General features: G+C 34.9%; 2 protein-coding genes across 5 annotated transcripts in view; both read left to right on the plus strand.

Annotated features, from left to right (window-relative positions):
* GABRB3 (gamma-aminobutyric acid type A receptor subunit beta3) overlaps nt 1-23,776 on the plus strand; it is a 219,233-nt gene that overhangs the window by 80,371 nt on the left and 115,086 nt on the right. For all 4 annotated transcript variants that reach the window (XM_087967119.1, XM_087967120.1, XM_087967118.1 and 1 more), the window contains one exon: nt 16,333-16,380. In XM_087967119.1, the coding sequence (XP_087823245.1) occupies nt 16,333-16,380 (48 nt within the window). The remainder of the gene's footprint in view (nt 1-16,332; nt 16,381-23,776) is intronic.
* On the plus strand, nt 11,544-12,147 carry LOC113411584 (ferritin heavy chain A-like). Its single transcript, XM_026666719.2, has one exon. It carries the CDS (start codon nt 11,570-11,572, stop codon nt 12,101-12,103), a length of 534 nt encoding a protein of 177 aa, XP_026522504.1. The 5' UTR covers nt 11,544-11,569; the 3' UTR covers nt 12,104-12,147.

Consider the following 23,776-nt stretch of genomic DNA (forward strand, 5'->3'; position numbering starts at 1 on the left):
TGTGTTGTGTACATTATAATAATGAAACATTTACTAATACCTCTTTTTCCGAATGAAATTAGATTCATTAATTCAAACATTGTATTATATAATGTTTTGCATCCTATCTTATAATGATATTATATAAAAATAATGAGTTTTGAATTCAATTCACACCAGTGTTCCTATCCCTTCCCATCAACTATAGCAGGGTCTACATTTTTAAAAATATTGTTAGTGTTGGCCTTCACAGCCCCCCACTTTAGTTTTATAATAATATTACTTTGTCCAGGTTGATATGGGGCAGGATTTCTGCCTCTATTTTATTATTTTATTTTGACTTATTTCTAAAAGCTAATCGATTTGGACTTGTTAGTAGTTAGATGAGAGAATACCATGGAGTCCAGGGGATGTGAATGAGACTGGAAAATAAGCCACAAATTCCAGTCTCATATTTGGCTGTAAGATTTGATTTTTAAAAAGCTCTTAGTAAGTAAGAGTAATATGTTTAAATATTACATTGTAAAGGTAAAAATCTACTACTTTGTCAACCAGGGTCTGTAGTGTGAATCCTCAGGGTTGTGGGAGCAGAAAAAATAGGCTTAATGGGCTCTCAGCTGCCCTCCCATTCAAATTACTTGGGGACAAATGGAAACCTTTTAAAGTAGCAAACTCCCATGTGTGACAAGTCCTTACAGCAGAGGTACTAATTTAGTGTTAGATATGTGGTAAATCAATTCTCATTATTAACAGAAAGCATGGCTATTGGAAAGCATCACATTTTAAAGGCTTGTAAATGCAGGAGGCTGTCCATCCATTGTCTCATCTAACTTCTTGGCAACAGCTCTGCAGAATTTAAGTTGTGAATTTATCCTTTCCTACAAAGACATGTGGGATTTTTTTTTTAAATGCAGAATGCCTTATTTAGTCCTGTTGGTGACCTAAATTTCAAAATAGTGCAGTTACGTAGATTTCTTTGTCCTCTCACTGCTATATTTCTGATATAAAAACCTCAACACTTCTATCTTACATGAAAATCCGAAGTGAAAACTGATTTTCAGTCTGAGAACCTCACAGAGTACCTGTGAACACTATTAATAGTCTGTGAGAAGACACACTATTAAGAATGGAATAACTGTAAATATTAATTACACTTAAAATAGTGGATTTTTGTTCATTTTTTGAAATGCAGCTTCTGGCATACCGCCCAATATTTACATTTCTAATTTAAATCATTTAGACCATTTGCTAATATTGCAAAGATGGAGCTTACAGCCAATATGAAAGTAGCTTTCATATAGCCTCATTAAAATAAAATATGCACCTTGAAAGAAATATTTGTTATGCTCACAAGTTTTGCAATGCTGTTGTCTCATGTGTGATATAACAAAGAAGGCTGCTTCTCATTTTATGAGAAAAACTGTTTATCATTTTATGAGACAAAACCAGTAGAATCTGGCCTTTCTAAAATCCTCACCTCAGCTAGAATGACACTTATAAATATGAGTATGTGTTATACTTTCTCTGTCCTAAACCAAGAAAAGACAAAATTGCCTTGGCTATTTTTATTTGTGTCATTGACACCACTGCTTTCTGTCCCTGTTTTGAATTTGGATGGGAACTTAAGAAGATGCCAAGTACTGTTCATCTATTAGAAGTGATTGTCATGTTGTGGCTCTTATTGACCTGAAATTTTTTTCCTCCTTCTTCTCCAGCAGCAAAAGTGATTACTTTGGGGGATGGATTGCATTCAGTGTTAACACTTGCTTCAGATATATCTTCATTTTGGCAGTTGGTTTAATAGGTCAGCAGAATTGCAAAGATATGTAAGCAATCTGAAAAGAACAAAACTAATGGAAAATACCATACCTTAAATAATATACTGATGTTCTCATAAGATGTTATTTTTTTAAAAAAAATTCATTTGAAAATGTAAACTAGGCAGGACTATCCCTAATACCAGACTGATTTTTTTCTTTCTTAAGATTCTGTTTGTTTTATTGAATTTTCTGAATGGAAATTCTATCAAATGTTATTTCTTTTTCACTTTTTCATTTTCAAGATACTTATAAATACATTTCTATATAGTGAAAGATCTGCAAAGTGAAAATGAGTTGGTTGTTTGCTTTTCTATTATACCCAAAGGTAACATTGACTGTTGAATGTGATAAAACTATTGGGCAGAAATAAAGCATTCGTGAAAATAAATTGAATGTTTATTGAATGATTCAGAATTGATCAGAGAATAAAACATACGATGTATTTTGGTATTTAATACAGTATATTTATTAGTAAATTTATAGGCTTCTGGTGAATTTAAAGGTGGTTGCTGATTTGAAACATGAATTTTAAGACTTGCAAAGGCTGGTACAAAGTCAGTGAGGGGAATGTTGTCTTTTGAAGAAATATAGTAAAAATGGCTCAGTGTAACAATGTATTTCTGCCCGTTGTGTAATGCAGCAGTGAAAAAAATAACAGTATTGAAGGTAATTGAATGTATTATGTGAAAAACAAAAAAAGAGATCAAGACAGCCTTGAAGTCTGATTCTGTATCCAGTTTCCAGGCTAGGATAAAGTACATTTCTGCTGAAAGTGATGCTTATGCTGCAAATATTTGTTTCTACCTTAGTAGGACTATTTTTTATTATTGGTATTAATTAATATATTGTTTATATTTTGAACCCTCCCAAGTTTCCCAGAGTCATTAGTAAGTAAACAGCCTAGAAGAGGAAGGAAGGAGGGAGGGAGGGAGGAAGCAAAGCTGAACGAATATAGATTTAATGTAGAAGTGAATGTTGAAAGAATTTCATGTACAAATAGATCATACAGAAATGACAAAGATTGTTACTCATCTTCTCCAAATATATGATCTAAATGTGTACATTGAAAGAAAAGACAAACAAGGTAACAGTTTGATGTAGTTGATGAGAAAGAGAAGTGAGATGTTTCAAGAATGAAAAAAAAAACTTAAATCAATGTATGGATATGCTAAAAGCAAGAATAGTAGTCAAGGAAGAATAATTTTGAAAGACAAACAAATATGTAGGAGTATACTAAGTAATGTTAGTGTAAACTAGATTAATTTCTTTATTGTTTCTTTGTTTGCTGCTTTTATTATTTTTATAAATAACTCAAGGTGGCAATCATATATCTAATACTCCTTCCTCCTCCTATTTGCCCCACAACAGCAGCCCGGTGAGGTAAGAGAGATTAACTGGCTCAAAGCTATCCAGCCAGCTTTCATGCCTAAGGCAAGACTAGAACTCACAGTTTCCAGGTTTCTAGTCTGATGCCTGAACCCTAGACCAAATTGGCTTTTCTTTTATTCTCTCTTTTGTATAATGTGGCTTAAAGGAATGATATATATGTTGTAATTTGTGAAATATTGAATATTGATGAAGATTAATTGCTTGTAACATTATAAGCCATCCCTACTTGTAATGTAAGTTAGTTTTTCACTGCAAATATACACACATGCCACTCTCCCACACATGAACTATTTTTGTACACACATTTAAGTTTGTACTCTATCATAGAAAAAGACTGCATAAAACTGTAGTCAGCAATGTAAGCAATTACTTTGTGCAAAGTAATTGAGTTCAGTGATCTTATTATCAATTAAGTATGTATAGATTGCTATTTACCTAGCTTATCCCTATAAGCTGCAGCTGAAAGCAGGCAAAAGATTCTAGAAGTATTGAGCTACTTCATTTGGTTTTCCCCTTTCTATTGGCAACAGAGGAAGTGCCCTTAAAGACTTTTGTTCTGTAAGCACAAGAAAATCTTTGCATTCTCAAGCTCCAGCAAGATCATTGTGGCAGGCAGCTGTTACTTTTAGGTAAATGTATTGGGGACTTTTAGTCTTTTTCATTCAGCATGTTAAGCTCATCTTAGTCTTGGTCTCTCTATATGTGACAGATGAGTGCCTGTAGTACACAGGTCCATGAAGATTCCCCATGATTTAGAAGCCAGAGTTCTTATTTGAATGAAGAGCCTTATAGACATAGGAAGCCCTCCGTGGCAAATATTTGATACCCTTCCCCTCCCTGCATACCAAAGAAATTGAGTTGCATCTTTCTCATTCTCTTCTCACTACAAGAGTTAAGCCGGTGTTTGTGTAACAACTGTTGAATACCCTTGACAAGAGCATCTTTATACCCCTGTAGAATTATGTGTCGTGTTTGTGAGATGGGCATCTATATAAGTCAAATAAAATAAATAAGGTTGATGCAGGCCACAGTTGCACAGCTGCTTTGCTATGCTTTCCTCCCATTCCGGCACAAAATCATGCCACCCTAAATGTTGTTGCCTCCTGGCCCCAGTGGTGGGTTTCAATTTTTTTTTTTTTTACTACCAGTTCTATGGGCATGGCTTGGCAGGCGTAACAGAGGAAGGATACTGTAAAATCTCCAGTCAGAGGTGGTATTTGCCGGTTCTCTGAACTATTCAAAATTTCCACTACCGATTGTCCAGAACTGGTCAGAACCTGCTGAATACCATCTCTGGTATGCCCTTACTGCACATCAGTGCTGCACTGTTACCCATATAACGTTAATATGCAATGTTCCAAGTCATGTAATTGGTGATTCAGTTGGCTGAAATTCCAGCCCTGCCCAATGGGTCATCGATGCCATGAAAACCTCATACAGTTAGAATGTACAAAATTCTGGTTACTGGGATAAAAGACACTGGAAACATGGAGGCTGTTTAGAAAGATGGTTTAATGATGGTTTGAAGCTCCAAAGTGGAAAAGATGGTTTCACATGGCTTGAAGCTCCAAAGTGAAAAGGATGATCACATGCTTCAAGATGTTGGGTGAAGGAAAAGAAGAATGGCTTAGAAACTGAGAGTCCCTAAATTATATACCCTCTGTTGGGCACCATCTTAGTGTTTCCTGTTCCTGTGCAAGAAATGTATCCCATTGGCTGTCAGACTCCCAGGGGCGGGGTTCTTAGCTAACTTTGTAGGCTTGACAGTAGGGAAATTCTTTTATGCTTCATTCAAGATCAGAAGTTAAATTCTGACCCAGCAACATATACTATCTCTGTTTGACTGATTTTTATACTATGCTTATAAGGCATATTTTTATTTATTTTGTATTATTTTGTTATTGACCATAAACTAAATTGGAAAAAAAAACCCATCCTAATAATTTTAGATTAGGAAAGGAACAAAGGATCCAGGGTTTCATTGGAAGCAGCAAACACAGGAAAGAAAATGTCTTATCATGCAAGGAGTGTAGAGGAGTAGAATTGCCTTTCCTATTAATTGAGCCCTTTCAATTTCACTTTCAGTTAATTCAAATTTAAATTTCAAATTCAAGTTAATTCAAATACACTCTCAATTCATTTTCAACTTTAAATCCTGGATAGGCGAGTCAACACCACTAACTAGAGCATACAAAACATTTGCTAGACCAATACTTGAATACAGCTCATCAGTCTGGAACCCACATTATGTATCTGATATTAGCACAGTTGAGAAAGTCCAGAAATATTTCACAAGAAGAGTTCTCCACTCCTCTACTCATTGTAGAATACCTTATGCCACCAGACTTGAAATTCTAGACCTAGAAAACCTTGAATTACGCCGTCTTCGGTCTGGTCTAAGTATGGTATATAAAATCATACATTGCAATGACTTACCCAACAATGAATACTTCAGCTTCAACCATAACAACACAAGAGCACACAATAGATACAAACTCAAGGTTAACCACACCAAACTTGATTGCAGGAAATATGACTTCAGCAACAGAGTGGTCAATGTCTGGAATACTCTACCTGACTCTGTGGTTTCTTCCCCAAACCCCAAAAACTTTAACCTTAGACTGTCTACTATTGACCTCACCCCTTTCCTAAGAGGTCTGTAGGGGGTGTGCATAAGCACACCAACGTGCCTACCATCCCTGTCCTATTGTTTCTTTTATTTTTCTTATATGTACCTATTTCATGTATTCATAACTATGTATATACTTATACCTATTATCTTGTAAGTGATTGACAAATCAAATAAATAAATAAATAAAATAAAACTTTGTTATTTTTCTTCCTCGGAAAGTGAATGGACAGTTCTAAAAAGGAAAAAAAGAGGCAGTGGACAAGCACTGCAGAACAAGAAGGAATCCCTGAAAGTCTTATAGGCCGACAATTTCTCCATAACAAATGTTAATCTTTTGCCCATGATGGGACCAAGCCTAGTGTACACCTCATCCTTCTGGAAGTGAGGCGGTAACTACACTTCTCCCCAAAATTCAGTCACTTGCTTTCATTATTTGCAGTTTCTCTCAGACTCATAGATCTAAGGGATCACAGTCATATTAAAATATTGTGGTCAGGTAGTACTGTGATAAATGACTTTATATATAATCCTATACAGAATGGAAATAACAAATCTCAAATTGCTGGGGACACCTTCACCAATGAAGTAGTTTGTCCTTTGCTTTAATATTATGGGTTCCCCCTTCTCTATCTTGTTCCCACCTTAATGCCATTTCTTCTCAGACAGAAAAAGGGCACAATCTAATTAAATACAAATAAATGGCATTTATACTGCCCATACTAGTCACTTTTAGTAGTTCACCTTTATGTTCTTTCATAAAATGAGAAGAGAGGGGCAAGCACAGAGCATCCGTAAAATATCAGAAAAACATTTTATCCATATTTATTACCAAGCTTAGATGATTCGCTTTAATTACTGCTGAAATAGTACGTTTCTGTTGAAATAGTACATTAAAGCAAGAAAGCCTATTCCATTTAAAATACATTCATATCTATATGCAAGAATTCTGGTATACATATAACGCATACTAGATTTTTCTCATTCATTGCAGTTAAAAGGAAAAAGTCCCTCTAAATTTTAATAAGGTTTCTTTTATAGGGAGTTCTTCTCCATGAAGATTAAAAAACATCATATCACATAGTAATGTATCAGTCAGCTGGGAGTTATAAAAAGCCATATGGATCTGGAAGTGGTACTGAATTTAAGTTGTGATTTCATTTTGCTGCCTGGAACACCTACAGAGCCAGATGACACTCAGTAGCAAATTATTTTGATTTCTTTCTTCAATCTCACCCATCATGATGTTGATGTTGAGAATCAGTTTTAAAATGTTCTTCAAATAATATCTTCTCATTAATTCCTCTACAAAGGATTCTGAAACACCTGTGGCTGGAAACTTGCCCAAGTCAATTTGGAAAATGAGCAAATCTTCAGCTTCTATCTAGACGTGTTTGTTTCACTATTGAAATGCAACTCATCTCAAATGCTTTTCTGATCTGCTGGACTTGTCTTCTGAGGACATACCAGGCCAGTTTTCCTCTCTCTTTTTTTTTTCCCCATAGCTGATATTCATTGCAGGTTATTTTTTTAAAAACACATTTTCTGTTGCACATGATGTGAATTCTAGGGAATTCAGTGTAATGTTTTAAAAAGTATTCTCTGTACTTAAGTTTAATCTTTGTCTTCTTGCCTTCCTCACCTATCTCTATAATAACATCAAGAATTGAATTCAAGTTGGAACAAGTAATTTTCACCATCTGCAGTGGTACCTTGGTAGTCAACTGCTTTGAAACTCATTGAATTTGGTATGCATTTTGACATGAAAATTTTGTTTTGATACTAATTGTTTGTTTGGTACTCAATACACAAAGTAGAACTAGTCAGTGTTGGCTGCATTGTGATTCACTACAATATTTCTATGGGAAAAATTTGTTTGGTACTCATCATTTTTTGTACTCATCATGCCTTCCAGAACCAATTAATGATGACTACCAAGATACCAGTATAATTAGTATTTTCTTGAATGGTCTGAATATTTAAGGATCAGATACAGTTCTTAGCATCCCATTTATGTTTCCAAAGCCTCCCAAAACAAATAGAGACAAGCATTTTGGATTATTTTGCATTTGGGGTGCTTTTAAGGATGCTTACGGGAAAAATGGGTTCCTTTAAACTGTCCCCAAAATGCCCATTTTAGTTTTTTTATAACATAAATGCAAGGATTCAGTGAAAAGTAATGACTCCAATATTGTGTGACCAAAACAGATGAACGAAGAGCTCTTACATTTACTATACCATTTGTTTTTTTAACTTCAATTGGCGAGAAAAAGTTGTGATGCTATTTCTTGCAAAATGGAAACCTGAAGTATAAACAGTAAAGGTAATCTTGACAGAAATATGAAAGAAAGCTGAAACATTCTTAAGTTCTTGGAAACAAAATATCTGTAAACGACTCAGGCAATTCACTGAGGCATTGTAGAGAGTAAACAGGCAATAGCAAAGTTGTGCTCACCATCTTATCATGCTTCATAGTCTAGACTTGGTGTCACACATCTTCCATCTTTTTCCCAAATTGAATGAATGTCGTTATGGGCATCTTTTTGACTCAAATGAAGAGGTGGCGAGAGCCCAATTCAAAGGAAAATTCACTTGTACTGAAATAGCAAAATGGTTGTATCTTTCATTTCACAATACATGAAGAGACTCACCACAATTTCATCAGGAAAACTGTTCACATCTTAGGCCAAGCCAAATTCAAAAAATGCTAGGAAATTCCTGGAAGTGGCAGACAAATCAGTCTTTAATAGGCATAGAGATAAACACTATTCAAGAGACAAAAAAAGCTGAGAAGAAAAACAAAAACATAAGAACTCATCCTTTACAGAGACCAACACCCAGATAAGCAGGAATCAACACCAAACAACCAGACAGAAAACAACAATAAAGGAAACCCCAAGGAGAAACCCACAACCCTATGAAAACTGACAGGGAAAGCTACTGCATATAACATCACTAATGATGTTATTTAGTTGGGTAATGAAACTTTACCTAACTAAGGTAATACAAACAACCAACTCAAAGAGCACCAAGGACACCACAGTTCTACCCTGAACTACAGATATTTGATTGTAACTTTAAAATAAAATGGGATGACATTTTTATCTATGAGGAGTTGTACTGTAAAATGTCCATGTCAGAGAAATACTTACAAGGCATTAACAATAGATTTCAAAAAATTAAAATAAAAAGTCTGCAATTTTGTTTTGTGTGGGCACAATCACTCTGGGATTAAATTCTTTCACCGGGTGTTTCTCTTGACATGAATTGCTGAGAAACTTAAATGGAAAGATAGATTGTGCTGGTGTCTTTGTGGGCTTTCAACTGTCTTCTAGTGTGGGGATAAAATGTAGAATTATAAGCCACAATGTGATACCTGGAGTCAGTGCTTGTATAGGAAATGATGTGTGAACATTTAATATTAGTACATGGAATGTACAGGATTTATGAAAAGTTAATAAAAGGAAACCATTTAAAAGAGAGTCATTATTTATAAAAAGTATTATCTTTACAAAAGGATGAATGCAATATAAAAAGTATTTAATATAGTGTTAAACTTGAGTACTTTTCAGAGTAAAATGTATACACTATTTAACTTCTAATTAATTTTTGTATGCAGTTTAATTATAGAAGACTGGTAGTAAGTTAGTTTATGAAACAAAGAAGGTTTTTGAATTTCTCTGTCCTTCCTTTTGCACAAAGCTGTTTGTCCACTAAGAACTACTTTGGAGCATTGGAAATATACCAGAATATTGAAAGGTTTATATTAACATCTATTTCATTAAGATACAAAATTAAAGAACAAATTATTTGTTATCTAATGGCATCTTAAATATGGATTCCCAATCTTTTTTACAGTACCCAGTATATAATGTAGCTTTTTTCATGCTTCTGATGAAGTAAACTTTTTCTGTAGCAAGATTCATTTTTTTTGTATTAATAAATCTGTTTCTTCAGTCATTTGGACCGCTTGCTTTTTGTTGCCCCATGGAGTAAGAGGATCAGAAGTATTACAAGATACCATTATACTATTAACCAGAAACATTATCTACTCCCTTTGTCTCTCTCCAATTTGCTTGATTCTGTGTGCTATATGAAATAGCATTATTAGAACATAGGAGAAAGTATATTTGCATAAGAGAACATTGTATGTTTTTCTAAATCATGCCTATGTCCAAAAATACAATAGATAATAGAAAAAGAATTCATTTTAGGTTTCAAATTCCAAATCAGAATAAATACCGGTATGTGATATATCCATAATTGGAACAATCTTAATTTGTTTAGGAATTATTTCTTTAAATGTATGTAGTCATATCACTACCATGTGTGTTCAAGTTATATTTCTCAGGCAGGATCATATATTTAATTTCCAGGTTTTCAGGTAAGGTTGGGAAAGTTGCCCATATAAAAGTTACTAATTATTAGAGTTAACAACATGAAACAGTTGGATATTTTGAAAATTAGTGTAAAATAGCCTCTTATTAGCATACAGATCAGGTCTAAAGTGCTGGAAAACTTTGATCATGCAAAAGCAGATGGCTGGCTGTCCACGGAAGATGTTATAAAGTCTATTTAAACCACAAAGGAGTGATTAGGAGTGGACATGGCAGCACAGGTGTTCATTATTACTACTTTGGAAAGCTCGGGATATTAGACAGCTACTTTCACTTTTAGGGTTGTTCTTAGTTTAAAGAAGGAAAAGGAGACAAAATAACTCTTGCCTGAACCGTCCGGAATTCCAGCACTTTGGTCAAACTTTTCTGGATGGATTTTGGTCTGTTTTTTCCAAGTACTGCAGCCAGTCCATTCTACAGATATCTCTTTCTGATTCCAATTTATACCTGCTGCGTCTTAGGTTGCTGATTCCCCCTTTCTCTACTGATCGTCTCTCTGGCAAAAGAAGGGGCGCGGTTTAAAGACAGGCATTATAGGCTTGGTGTGGATCATAGATATGAAAGCTGATTGGGTAACTTTGGGCCAGTCACTATCCCTCAGACCAACCCAACTCAAAGGGCTGTTGTGAAGAAAATAGGAAGAAGAATCACTATTATGTTCAGTACCTTGAGTTATTTATAAAAATAATAAAGAGATATAAATAAATAGGAAAATGGGAAAAGGAAGAAATGAGACAAAGATAACCAATGGCAGCTACAGTATAATATCTATAATTCTTCAGCTAAATAAATATAATCTCTGAATGATCTCAGGAAAAATGCAATGGCAAACTTGCATAGAATAATTTTCTAACATTTTTTGTTTGTTTGCATGAGCATCTCAAAAGATTAGGTAGCATGCAAGCTGTCTCAGGGCTCTTCTTTACTTCTTAAGCTATCTTTTTTCCTTTGTTTCTGTGAAAAGCATTTTTGGAATCCCAAGGAATTCATCTATTCATTCATAAATCTTGTCTATGAGATGAATACTATATGCTTTTGTCTTGCTAATGGTATTTTCCCCAATTCTGGGAATAAGTTCAATTCTGGAAAGTAGCATGTATTGAGAAATCAGGTTTCACCCTCAGGTGTCCTTCCTAGGAGTAATAATTACCTCTGCTGTTTTTTCTTCTTGATATTACTTGTACTACAATTGGTTTCCAATATAATCAGGGCTATCCTTATCTCTCTAACAGTTCAGTTTGGTCTTTTTCTTTTCTGGTCAGAAGCAGTGCTAATTTTCTTCACACATGTCATAGAAATGCTATGTAATAAAGACCCATTGACCCTCTGAACTTTAGGAAGAACCTCTTCTTCTCATGATGGTTTCTCAAATCCGTCAGAACTACCATGCTGAATGTGAGGCTGCTGTAAACCATTTGGTGAACATTGAGCTCCATGCTAGCTATGTCTACTTGTCCTTGGCCTATCACTTTGACCGTGATGATGTAGCCTTGAGCCATCTGGCCAAGTTCTTGAAGGAACAATCCCAGGAAGAGAGACAACATGCTGACAAGTTTCTGAAATACCAAAACAAGCGAGGAGGACGTATTGTGTTGCAGGATATCAAGAAGCCAGAGAGAGACGAATGGGGCAACAGTTTAGATGCTTTGGAACATGCCCTGCAGCTGGAGAAAGAGGTCAACCAGGCTTTGCTGGATCTGCACAAGCTGGCAACTGAGAAAGTAGACCCTCATCTCTCTGACTTTCTGGAGAATGAATTCCTGGAAGAGCAAGTGAAGGCCATCAAGCTCCTGGGAGACCACTGTACCAATTTGAAGCGCCTGGGGCTACCCCAGAATGGCATGGGAGAATACCTCTTTGACAAGCTCACCTTAAGCGAGAGCAGCTAAACCTTGTCCTGTTGATTTATGCAGTTTATCTTGGCAAATAAATAATAAATAAACGATTTGCATTGTGAAAAAGAAAAAAGAAAAAAAAAGAAATGCTATGTATAATATAACCTTCTATGGCAGGGGTGGGGAACGATGGCCATTTTATGACTTGTGGACGTCAACTTCCAGAATTCCTGAACCAGCCATGCTGGATCAGGAATCCTGGGAGCTGAAGTCCACTCCACAAGTCACAAAGGCCATGGTTCCCCACCTCTGTTCTATGGTAACAAGGGTGTGGGCCCTCTGAAGGAGTCTAAAAAGAGGAACTCCAAGCGTGTGGACCAAAGCTGGTTATCTGAGCTATATATGCCATCTACCTCTGACTACAAAGAATGATTTCCAGAAAGAAATGTCAGTCTTCTTTCATTCATTTTCTCTTAAATAAGGCTCACCAAAGTCTTGTACTAATAGTTACAGAAGATAGAAGGGCACAGTGTTGATTCTGAATACCCATATGCATCCATTTTTGTTTTATTTATTATGTATTAGATTAGATTTATATCCTGCTTTTCCTCTAGGAGCACATAGAAGTTCATCCATTTTTTTCTCACCAACAATAACCCTGTGAGTAAGTTGGGCTGAAAAATAGTGACTGGCCCATTTATCCAATGAGTTTCCATGCTTGAAGGTAGACATCAACTTGAGTCTGCTTGGTTATAGGCCCACTATATTTACTGCCCCATAATGCTGGTTGTGTTGTATTTATGCCATTTGAATACACTTGTTCAATCATTCATTCATGGCAAGAACTGATTCATAAATCCAACCCAGAAGTATTATACAACAACTCATAAATCCCCGCTAGCATGTATTAAAACTGTAAAATATAAAACTCTTTAGATTTTATTGAATGGCTTTTCCAACAGTATTTTCTTATTTGCTTCCACAGTGCCAAAAGCACTTAGGTTCACTCTGCTATTTTTCTCTGTTCCAATATTTAGTCTTAACTAGTTGGAATGAGGAAATAAATAATGTTATTATTGACACAATACTAAGCTGAAGGATCTCAAGAGTCAAACTTTTTAATGTTTAAATAAGTGCTACACACACAAAGCATACACCCTGCAGCTATGGTCTGAGACTTTTAGGAGTTCCCAGAAGAAATACATTCTAAAGAACTGAAGTCCACTTAGCCATGAAAAAGTACCTCAAGCTATACTCATTTAGACAATGTTCTTTGAATACATAACCAAACACCCTTATTGAACTCAGAATGCAGCAACATGTCACATTCTTTAGCTCGTGGTTCAACCTTTGAGCCCATTAGATTGGGGGGAAATGTTCTAGTACAGTTTTCTAGTACAGGCTTTGGGTTGCTGTGTGCAGTTCATATTGGTTTATGCTCTCTGGCTTCCATTCAGCAATACCAGTTATCAATCATCTTCTATCTGGTGCTATTAATAACATTATAGTAGCAATTTTTAATGAACAAACAGTCATAATGACAGTTACAATACTTTTGCCTTCCAAAAATGTACATCTAATTAAATGACAGTCAAAAACCCAAGCTTGCTTCTATATCTCCTATGATTATATTTTTTAAATGTTCTAATGCACAGTAATGATCTGGAATGTATAGTTTGTGAACAGAAGACTGATATTATGTGTCTGATTCTATCTTATTGCTACTTAAATTACACTTGCCAATATGATGACAATATTTGAGGCTGATTTAGGGCATACTCAGTATAGAGTAAAGTTGTGAACTATGTTTATTTCCTATATTTCAAAAATAATTTCTATGGATTCTTTTGCTAATGATTTTTTTTTAAAAAAAGCCTCTTACATTTTAGAAGACCAGACAACACCAAATGAAAGGAAGTATTTGAACCTGAAAAATCATCTACATTGTAAGCTATTGACCTACAATTATCCCTATTCTAATTTGGGGAATCCAGATTAAAATATTTGCACATTGGAAAGACTTGGCCATAACAAACTAAAACATACTTACATTTTAAAGCTATACTTTTCCTTTCTTTTAGCATGGCTATGCTTTCATTCAAACAATGTTTTCAGCGTTATGATTATGTAATCCCTTTTTATTCCATTTCTAAACAAAAGTGGATGTAGAAGATGACCAGGCTGAGCCTGAGCTAGCGGTCAAATACATTGTTAGTTATGACTCCCTTCGCACCCACAAGAGATCTAATTCCAGACTATCTTGAATTCCTTCTTAATTCCCACTAATTTCCCTTGACCATTAATACTTCAGATTCTTGTAGACAGGTTAAGCTTGCCATAAATCTTTATACTCATTTAAACTGCCTGAATCTCCTGAATTCCCCATGGAGTGTTTTAACTTATTGGAAACTGATATCATATCAATGGTTTGGTGATAAGATGTCAGATAGTTTTACTGCTATGTTTATGAGAGCAGAAAATATGAAATTCAATAAAACAACAATGAATGTTACAATTACTTAAAATTGAATGCTTTCTGAATATCAAATAAAAACATTTCAGGACTTTTTCTTAATAGTACTTAGTAGTAGTACTTAGACTTATATATTGCTTCACAGTACTTTACAGTCGTCTCTAAGTGGTTTACAAAGACAGCATATTGCCCCCAACAATCTGGGCCCTCATTTTACTGACCTCGAAAGGATGAAAGGCTGAGTCAACCCTGAGCCAGTGAGAATTGAAGTGCCAAACTTCCTGCAGCTGGCAGTCAACAGAAGTAGCCTGCAGTACTGCATTCTAACCACTGAGCCACCATGGCTCATTAAACATATGTTTTTCTATAGAGAAGGAAACCTGTAAATTTGTATTAAAGCAAAATCATTTTATGATTTAAGCATATTTAGGAATAATGTATACAGTGACAGTGATATTTTTAATATGTTACAAAGGTTATATGTTATATTTTTTTCACTATTATAACAACTGATCCTTTTGAAAAGTCTTAAGATTTTACTGTCAATTTAAAGAAACTAAGGTATTTTCCAGAAACAGTACAATATGGACAATATATCATATGAAACTATAAAATAATATTATATACACATAGGGAGTCTGTGTATTTTTTAATTTTCTCCAAATGGTAAAGCTGTGGTGTTAAAGATTAGTGATGACGGTTTAAGGAATCACCTATGTAGATTTAAAAAAATTGAAGCTATTTATAAAACTGTTTTATAGTATAAACAGGATTATGCTGCTTCTTATTTTATTTTTTGCTTTCAATGTAAATAGGCAGGTAATTTTACATGTAACACAGAGTGTATGAAAAGTCAGGCCTTATAGGCCAACCACATTTTATTAAATTTATTAACATTTTTTTCAGAGAAATGTGTTTAGAATAAAATGGTAACCAATCTGAATATTTAATGTATTTATATAATAAATTGTCTATAGGGTCTAACCTTTTGTATACCCTACCTCTATGTTTTATTTATTTATTTTATTTATTTGATTTGCCAATTGTTTACAAGATAATAAGTATAAGTGTATACATAGTTGTGAATACATGAAATGGGTACATATAAGAAAAATAAAAGAAGAATAAGAGAAACAATAGGACAGGGACGGTAGGCACGTTGGTGCGCTTATGCACGCCCCCTACAGACCTCTTAGGAAAGGGGTGAGGTCAATAGTAGACAGTCTAAGGTTAAATGTGTATATTTATAGAGACACATAAAAATATCACTGAGGGAGGAGACTCGGGTTCTAGTCCCCTCTTAGGCATAGAAAGCTATCATCTGGATCACTTTGGTCCAATCATTTTGCTCCAGTCATTCTGGCTCAAAGTTGAAAACATCTCCCTTACAGCTTGCTAGATTATGATCATTAGCCTTCATTGAAGAGGCTTTTGTCTTACAGTGAATCAATTTGGTTGAATAATAATAGTACATTCATTCATAGAACTGTTTTTTCTATAACCCTAACCCATTGATATAGCCAAGTAACAAAGAATACAGTGTAAACTAGTTAAAAAAGAAATTGCTGGACAATTAATAGGCTATCATTTGTTTAATAATTATGGAAGTCTTGCCTGAAACCAACATTACCCAGTTTCTAATACAATGGTTTCAGGATCAGACACTGTTGGATGCAGAAACATTTCTTCAGTTTTCTTTCCTTACTCTCTCGTGGGAAAAAGAAGTGACAAGTGAAACAAGCAGTCTTGAAAAAGCAACATACAATATGTGGATAATAAGGATTAAATATATACTTTTTCTTATTTTTAGGAATGCTGCTGAGGAGAACAAAAAGTTATATGCAATCTATGGCGCAAGGTGAGTATTAAAAGTGGTTTCTTATCTGTAGTGATCTCTATAAGACTTTCAAATTTATGTTGCTACCTGCATAATCTTAGATGACTCCATAAATGGAAGCTGCTTTATATATGCAAAGTAATAGCAAACCTGAATGGTCATGTCCTAGCCAATTTGGAAGAAAAATAAGCCACCATAAAACCAGGAATTGTTAAGTGAAAGAATCAGGACTGCAAGTTAAGGTTCAGTTAAAAATTTTTATTGTTGATGCCTATACACAAAAATTTGGTCAACTAATGGTTAGCACTGTATTGGTGCTGATAAGAGTCAATGGAATTCAAGGGGAGAAGCTGGTCTTGGATTGTTTGTGGGAACATAATTACTCCAGATTGATTCCTCTCATGTCTCCAACGTTGGTGCTGCTTCTTCTTCTCCTACAGGAATGTATTTTACTTCTATAGGATTTCTGCCTCCGCAAATATTTTCATATTTCCTTTACAAGTAATACTATTGATATAATGATATTTATAAATAATAATAATAATATTTTTAAACAAAGGAAAAACTCCTTTAATAACTCAAAAATATTTATGAACAATTATTGGGACTCAACTCACGGTACTCATGTTTGTCTTAATCAAAATATTAAGTTCCACAAAAACTACTTTGACTTATTTTCATTTTATGGAAGAGGTCTGACAGTTGCCAATTCACAGCTGTCCACAGCTCCCCCAACCCAACAAGGGTCAATTTAATGACCAATCAGGATTACAGATGTGACCACATGACATGGACTACATTTCCCAGGATACCTTAACTACATTTACTATGATGCATTCCCTTAAGGGGACAGCTCACAAATCCTAACTAACTATCCCAAATCCCATCAACTCTAAACTGTCTGGACAGCACACTATCCTTTTCTCCACCCACCTTTCTGCCACTGTTTTTCACTTCAAACTAAAATGTGTTTAATATATCAAGGAAAGAAAGAAGCACGCTAGTACATATTGTACCTTGCTTAGTACTGAAAATGATGCATTGAAAAAACAATAAGTAATCCAAATGTATGGCTATTCATAGAAGCTGACATTTCCTTTCTTGAACGTTCCTCCCTGACTAATAAGGACAAAGAGGGTTTTGGCTATTTATCCAGTTGCTGTTTATTACATATAGCTTGTAAGATGTAGGTAGGGCACCTAAAGAATTAAAATCAATCAATCTCTCTCTTTCATATATATATTCTAATTACGTATGACTTTTATTTGTGCTACAAACTACATATTTGGGCACATATTTTGCAGCGATATTCCATGAGGTGTTCTATGTATTTATGCCACGTTGGTTGACCTTCTTACCATGCATTCAATAGGTAGCCTGCAGTGGAAAATTTCATGTGCATAATCATCAGATAATCAGTGACAGTTATATAACTGATTAATTTTAAAGATCTGAGAAGCAAATACAATTCTCATCAATAAGCATAAACAACAGAATCAAGCAAATATTTAAAGATGTGAAATAATGAAATATAAATGTAATGAATAGTACTGTAAAAAAAGAGCTGATAAAGTTGGGCAACTTGTCAACTACAGTAGTGACTCTCACACATACATGATTTTGCTTTGAAAGTCTTGTATCAGATTTACTGCAAGTTAAAAAAAATACATTGTGATCTGTAGTACTTTTTTAAAGTGGTCCGCCAAAAGTTCTCTGAACACACACGGTAGATTCACTTCCTCTTCTTAGCCTCTATAGCAGTACTAAAAAGTAATCTGAATTCTTAGGATTTCAGAGTAGATGAATGAATGGATATCAGATTTGTCTAAGTCCCTTCCAGCTTAGCCGTAGTGCAAAAAATAGCATTCATGAAGCCATTTCTGATAAACTCAGATTGGTCTAAAAATGAATGGCATCACAGGTCTTAAACAAATGACAAACATGTGGAAATGATCCTCACTTAAAGGGATTGCATGTGGCTTTCATCTCTTACAATATCAATTCCTGCCATTGTGATAACTAAATTGTACAAATGCATGCCATGCTGGCAATTACTTATCTCATTATGGCAGACATGAAGAATTATCTGGATCATATGTTTTCCAGCCTGCAGAGCTTTTAGAACTGTTCTTTCCATATACCCTAACAGTTACCTTTCTTCTAAAGCCATATCTCTCTCCCCCCTCCCATTTTTTTACAGTCCTAAGCCTTTATCCCTACCCCAAACTATATGTCCAACTCTGTATCCTTAGGAAGAAACAAAAAAAAGGAAAAGCTTTCATCACACATCAGCAGAGATCAGAATTTTCCCTAACCCACCAGGCTTTAAAATAGGCTTTGACAACAAGGTTTTGCTAACAGTGGGTGCTATTTTAGTTCTTCATTGTCATTCTGGGAGAATTTTTAAGGTCTTTTTGCTAGAGAATGAATAGTTAAGCTTTGCCTCTCAACAGAATAATTCCTCTTGTTGTCTTCACTGATTTCAGTGGAACTTTTAAAGCCTTATTGCTATGAATTTCTATGCAGCGATTGTCATTTGATTTTTTTCTTCTTCTGTTCAATCCTGTCTGGTTCTCAAAGACTGCCTGCAAAAGTCCCTGCATTTTTCTTGGGAACATTTATCAGAAGTGGGTTGCCACTGCCTCCTTCCTAGGGCTGTGAAAAAGTGACTGGCACTAGGTCACCCAGTTGGCTTTGTGCCCAGCGTGGCATTAGAATTATCGGTTTCCAGAGCACTAATTGCTGTACTAGTACAATCCTTTTGTTAATATAAAACCACAATACCCTAAGGTTTAATAGTTAAACTAATACATAAGAATCACCATATATTTATTTAAAATATTTTATCTTGTTTTTTTAAAGGCATTTTGCACAATGAATCTCTTCAAGTATAGACATTTTTATACATTTATTTTTCTCTTTCCTCCTATGTTCAAGTCCTACTACCAAAATTCTATTGCTTTAGAATTTAACATAGCCACCATTGTTATCAATGGAAAATGTTTACAAGTCTAGTTGTCGTATGTTTGGGTGTGACACTAAATTAATGAAGGAATACAGCACAAATGTCTCTCTGCATGGAAAATATTCAGGTAGGACATATATTCATAGTCAGTTATTCCCATTTGCCTTTCTCACTTCTACTGCATCATGACACAAAATCAACCTGATATCAATTTGTCCTTGACTTAAATAATTCCTTTTAAGTACAGTAGACATTGATTCTTTCTAGTATGGTTTCCTCTCCTATGTCTTGTTCTACAATTATAATAATCTTTAGCCAGCACTGTCATTATCCATATTGTCTAGAAATTATGAGAGTAGCAGCCAAACATATCTTAGATGAGGCAGCATATTGTACATTATTATGTATTCTAGTTAAAGTTGCAGGCATTATGAGGAATTTCTATGCAAGAATTACTAAATTATAGAATTCTGGAATAATCTTACCAACAGGTTATTAGTCTTACTTGTGCTGAATTGACTGAAAGTGAGATGCTCAGTGACATCTTTTATTTACTTTTAAACTTCATAAATTTTCTTCCATAAATTCAGTCATCTTTATTCACTATAATAGTTTGTAATTGAACTATAGTGTTATTTTTTTCAAAATTCTCGATGCAGTTAAATTAAATTATTACATAGATATTAAAGAAAAAACTTATCTATATAAACAGATGTTATCAACTCTGGTTTTTATTTCAGTTCTGTATAAATTTGAGTAATATGGAATACTACAGAAAATAAATAATAAAATTTCCTTTTAATATCTGAAAAGATCAAGTTACTATTTAAATTGGGACACATTAAGACATAATCCAAAGTTTGAATAGTTTATACTAAACAATCCAAATAATGTATTTTTACAGAAGACAATGTTGAAAATGTTGGAAAATGTTGGAAAAAAAAAAAAAACCCCCCAAAAAAATAAACCCATTTCTACTCCCCCCCCCACAAAAAAAAAAAAAAAAAAAAAAAAAAACCCAAAAACCCCAAAAAAAAAAAAAAAAAAAAAAAAAAAAAAAAAAAAAAAAAAAAAAAAAAAATAAAAAAAAAAAAAAAAAAAAAAAAAAAAAAAAAAAAAAAACCTAAAAAAAAAAAAAAAAAAAAAAAAAAAAAAAAAAAAAAATATAAAAAAATTAAATTAAAAAAAAAAAAAAAAAAAAAACATAAAAAAAATTAATTAAAAATTGCTTGTCTGAGTCTTATGGGAAATTTTAATGTATGTAACTTAAAATTTCTGGGGTTGTTTATCCTTGCTTATCCTTGGCTGATTTATCTACTTGAAGATAAGTGATCAAGACATTTAATTAGAAAGAGTGACAAATGTTGCTTTAACCATTCAGTAGTCTCAGGCTCTTGTTGACTTTATAGGGAAGTGCTCTCCACACTAATCTATCAAGCACAGCTTCTTTCAGTTATTGTACATTCATCTTTGTATCACTTATCAAGCCACATCTCTTCTTCTTATTCCACTAACCATTCCAAGCATCACTGACTTTTCCAAAGAATTTGCATGCACGACATGCTAAAATAAATCAGATGCAGTCTTGTGATTTTGCTTCTAGTGAAGTATCTGGTTTTATATAATTCAGTACCTCTCTTGGTTGCTCTGGCTGTCCATGGTATATGCAATAATTTATACTAGCACCAAAGTTCTTCTTTGATCAGCCTTTCTTAGTGTCCAACTCTTACACCCATACATCATTACCAGGAAGACTATTCCTCTAACTATCCTGCTTTTTGTATTTATATCAATATCTCCGCTTTGCCAGATCTATTCATGTTAACCATTGCACTGTGGCCTAAGGTTATCCTGTGTTTGATTTCAGGAGTAAATCTGTCATTATGAATGATTTTTGACCCAAGGCAGATAAACTAATTCAATTACCTCTTTGTTGATTTTATACATTTCATGTCCATCTGCAGCTGTCATCATTATCTTTGTTTTCCTGATATTAAGACTCAATCCTATTTTTTTTTACTTTTGTCCTTGATTTTCCAGATCATTTTTTCCAGGTGTTCCTTTTTTCAGCCAATAGTATTAATGTAAGGGTTCCGACCAATGCCCTAATAAAATCAAGAGCCTCAAGCCATTTTGCAAAAAAAATTAAAAATCCAATTTTTTATTAGGAGCGCCATGTTGGCACAACCTAAGCGAAGCCAGCTCTGAATTCACCCAGTTCACGCCTTGCCTCTGACCCTGTTGCTCCCTTCTCCTAAGGTGTGTCATCAGTCACATTTCTCAATAAAGCAATTTTGCAGGTTGTAGAAGTCACTTCCTTCTAGCTATTGCAGGTCTCTGTGGAGATGGCCTTGATTTCAGCTGGCTAGGATATGTTTTGTTTTGGCTGAGGTATAAATTCCTCGGTGTAAGTGGGAGGCACAATTTTCCATCCCCCTGCCTATGGCAACTCAGGAGCAGGTCAGGAAAGCTTCGTGAGTTGACAGTTGTATCTGTCAGCGTTCTAGAAAACCTCCACTCCAACAAATAAGACCGAGGCAGACATCCTCTCAAAAGTTCTTTTTTATTTGGGTAGTAAATTGGCATATCTGAGAAATCCCAAATATGAAAGCTCCGGGTTTCCATGCAATAAGTAAAAAATTACAAATCCACCCCATGCACCCATCATCACATCACATGCCCCAATCACCATCTATCCCAACTTGAGATGTCCCCACAACCAGGTGCAGAATAATATGACCTTGACTTAGGAGAAGAATGCTATTATGTCTGACCCCATACACTCCAAGAAATTCTCCCCTCCCATTTTCCCAGGCTCAAGAATGTGGCAATATGGAAGCGTCTGGTGCTAATATGGCTTCCAAAGCTGACAGTATCATTTATGTACCTTGAATTATTTGTGGTTCTTCCCCCAATCTTCATCCCAACATCAGGCTATTCCAGATCTAATTTCACTTCAGCATACAGATTGAACAAAAATGGTGATAAAATATATCCCTGTCTAACTCCCTTACAGATCCTGAACCAATCCATGTCACCACAGAGTCTTCTCATTTTTGCCTTCTGATCAGTATACAGTGAAGTGATAAATCGGATCAAGGGGATACCAAGATCATGCAAAGCCACTCACAGCTTATTGTGTTCTTCACAGTCAAAAGCTTTTCCATAATCAATAATACACATATATAGTTCTTTCTGATATCCATGTGACTTTTCCATAATCAATCTAATATTGGCAATGTGATCTCGAGCAGGGGTGGGTTTCTACCGGTTCTGTCCACCTCTGTAGAACTAGTAGCTCTGAAGAGCAGCAGACATAGAACCGGTTCTATGTCTGCTGAAGTTATTGCCCACCCGGGCTCTTACCTGATCTTTATTTCCTGATTTTTCAACTTCAGCTGCCGAACGAGGCACAGCTGCAGTTAAAAAAGCAGGAAAAGAGGACTGTTTCAAAGGCTGCTTCTCGGCAGGCAGTGTGCTGATGACGATTTACAGGCACGCCACAGCGTGCGGGGAAGCACATCATAAATCACCAAACCTCGTAAATCCCGAACCAGTAGTTAACCCTGTCGTATCCCACCCCTGATCTCGAGTGCTTCAGTCCTTTCTAAAGACAGGAAATCTTTGATAGATAAGATTCTGTAGTTTCTGCTTGATTGTATTAAACAGAATCTTGTTTGCATCAGAAACCAATGCAATCATGCAATAGTTGGAGCAGTCTCTGGCATCGCCTTTCTTTGCTAATGGAACAAATGTTTTCCAGTCCGGAGGCCATTGACAGGAAGACCATATCTCTTGCCACAGGGCAGTGATGATGTTAACTGGCATTGGTTTTAGTAATTACATAGGTATTTCATCAATACCTAGGGCTTTCTAGTTAGGCAATTTCTTCATGGCCCATTCTACTTCTTCTCTCAAGATGTTTGGTTCTTTATTAATTGGGCTATCATCATTGTCATCTTGATGGTAAGTCAAACTTCTATAGAGTCCTTCTGTATATTCCTTCCACCTGTTCCTGATTTCCTACTAGTCATTGCAGTCTTTAACAGATCCTTGCTGTGCTGAAAAGCTGAATCACATCATTTTCACTATGGCAAACATGATCTTAGTATGTCCTTTCTTGTTAGCTTCTTCCAGCTTTTGACACTGATCCTCCCACTGTCTATTTTTGTCTTTTTGGGTTTTATGTTGGGAAATTGCATTCAGCTTTTTAATTTCATATTACCTTTGCCTTAGGCACCCTTCTCTTGTCAGCTATTTTGATGGTGTAACATTTGTTTGTTGTCTTTGGTTTTTGGAATGACAGATGCTTTCCAGCAATTTCCATGATGTTACCTTGGATCTCTCAACACTATTGATTTGGATATTTTGCTTCCAGATTCTGTGGTTCAAATTTATTCTTAACTTCTATGGCATACATAGATGATATGTTGTTCACATTACATTTGGGGA

This window comes from Notechis scutatus, chromosome 5 (genome assembly GCF_049901735.1).
Source record: "Notechis scutatus isolate UNSWTSFEM ecotype Mainland chromosome 5, rNotScu1.2, whole genome shotgun sequence".
Lineage (NCBI taxonomy): Eukaryota > Metazoa > Chordata > Lepidosauria > Squamata > Elapidae > Notechis > Notechis scutatus.

Excerpts from the sequence above, each read along its gene's own strand:
- LOC113411584 (XM_026666719.2), top strand. The coding sequence starts at position 11,570 with ATGATGGTTTCTCAAATCCGTCAGAACTACCATGCTGAATGTGAGGCT.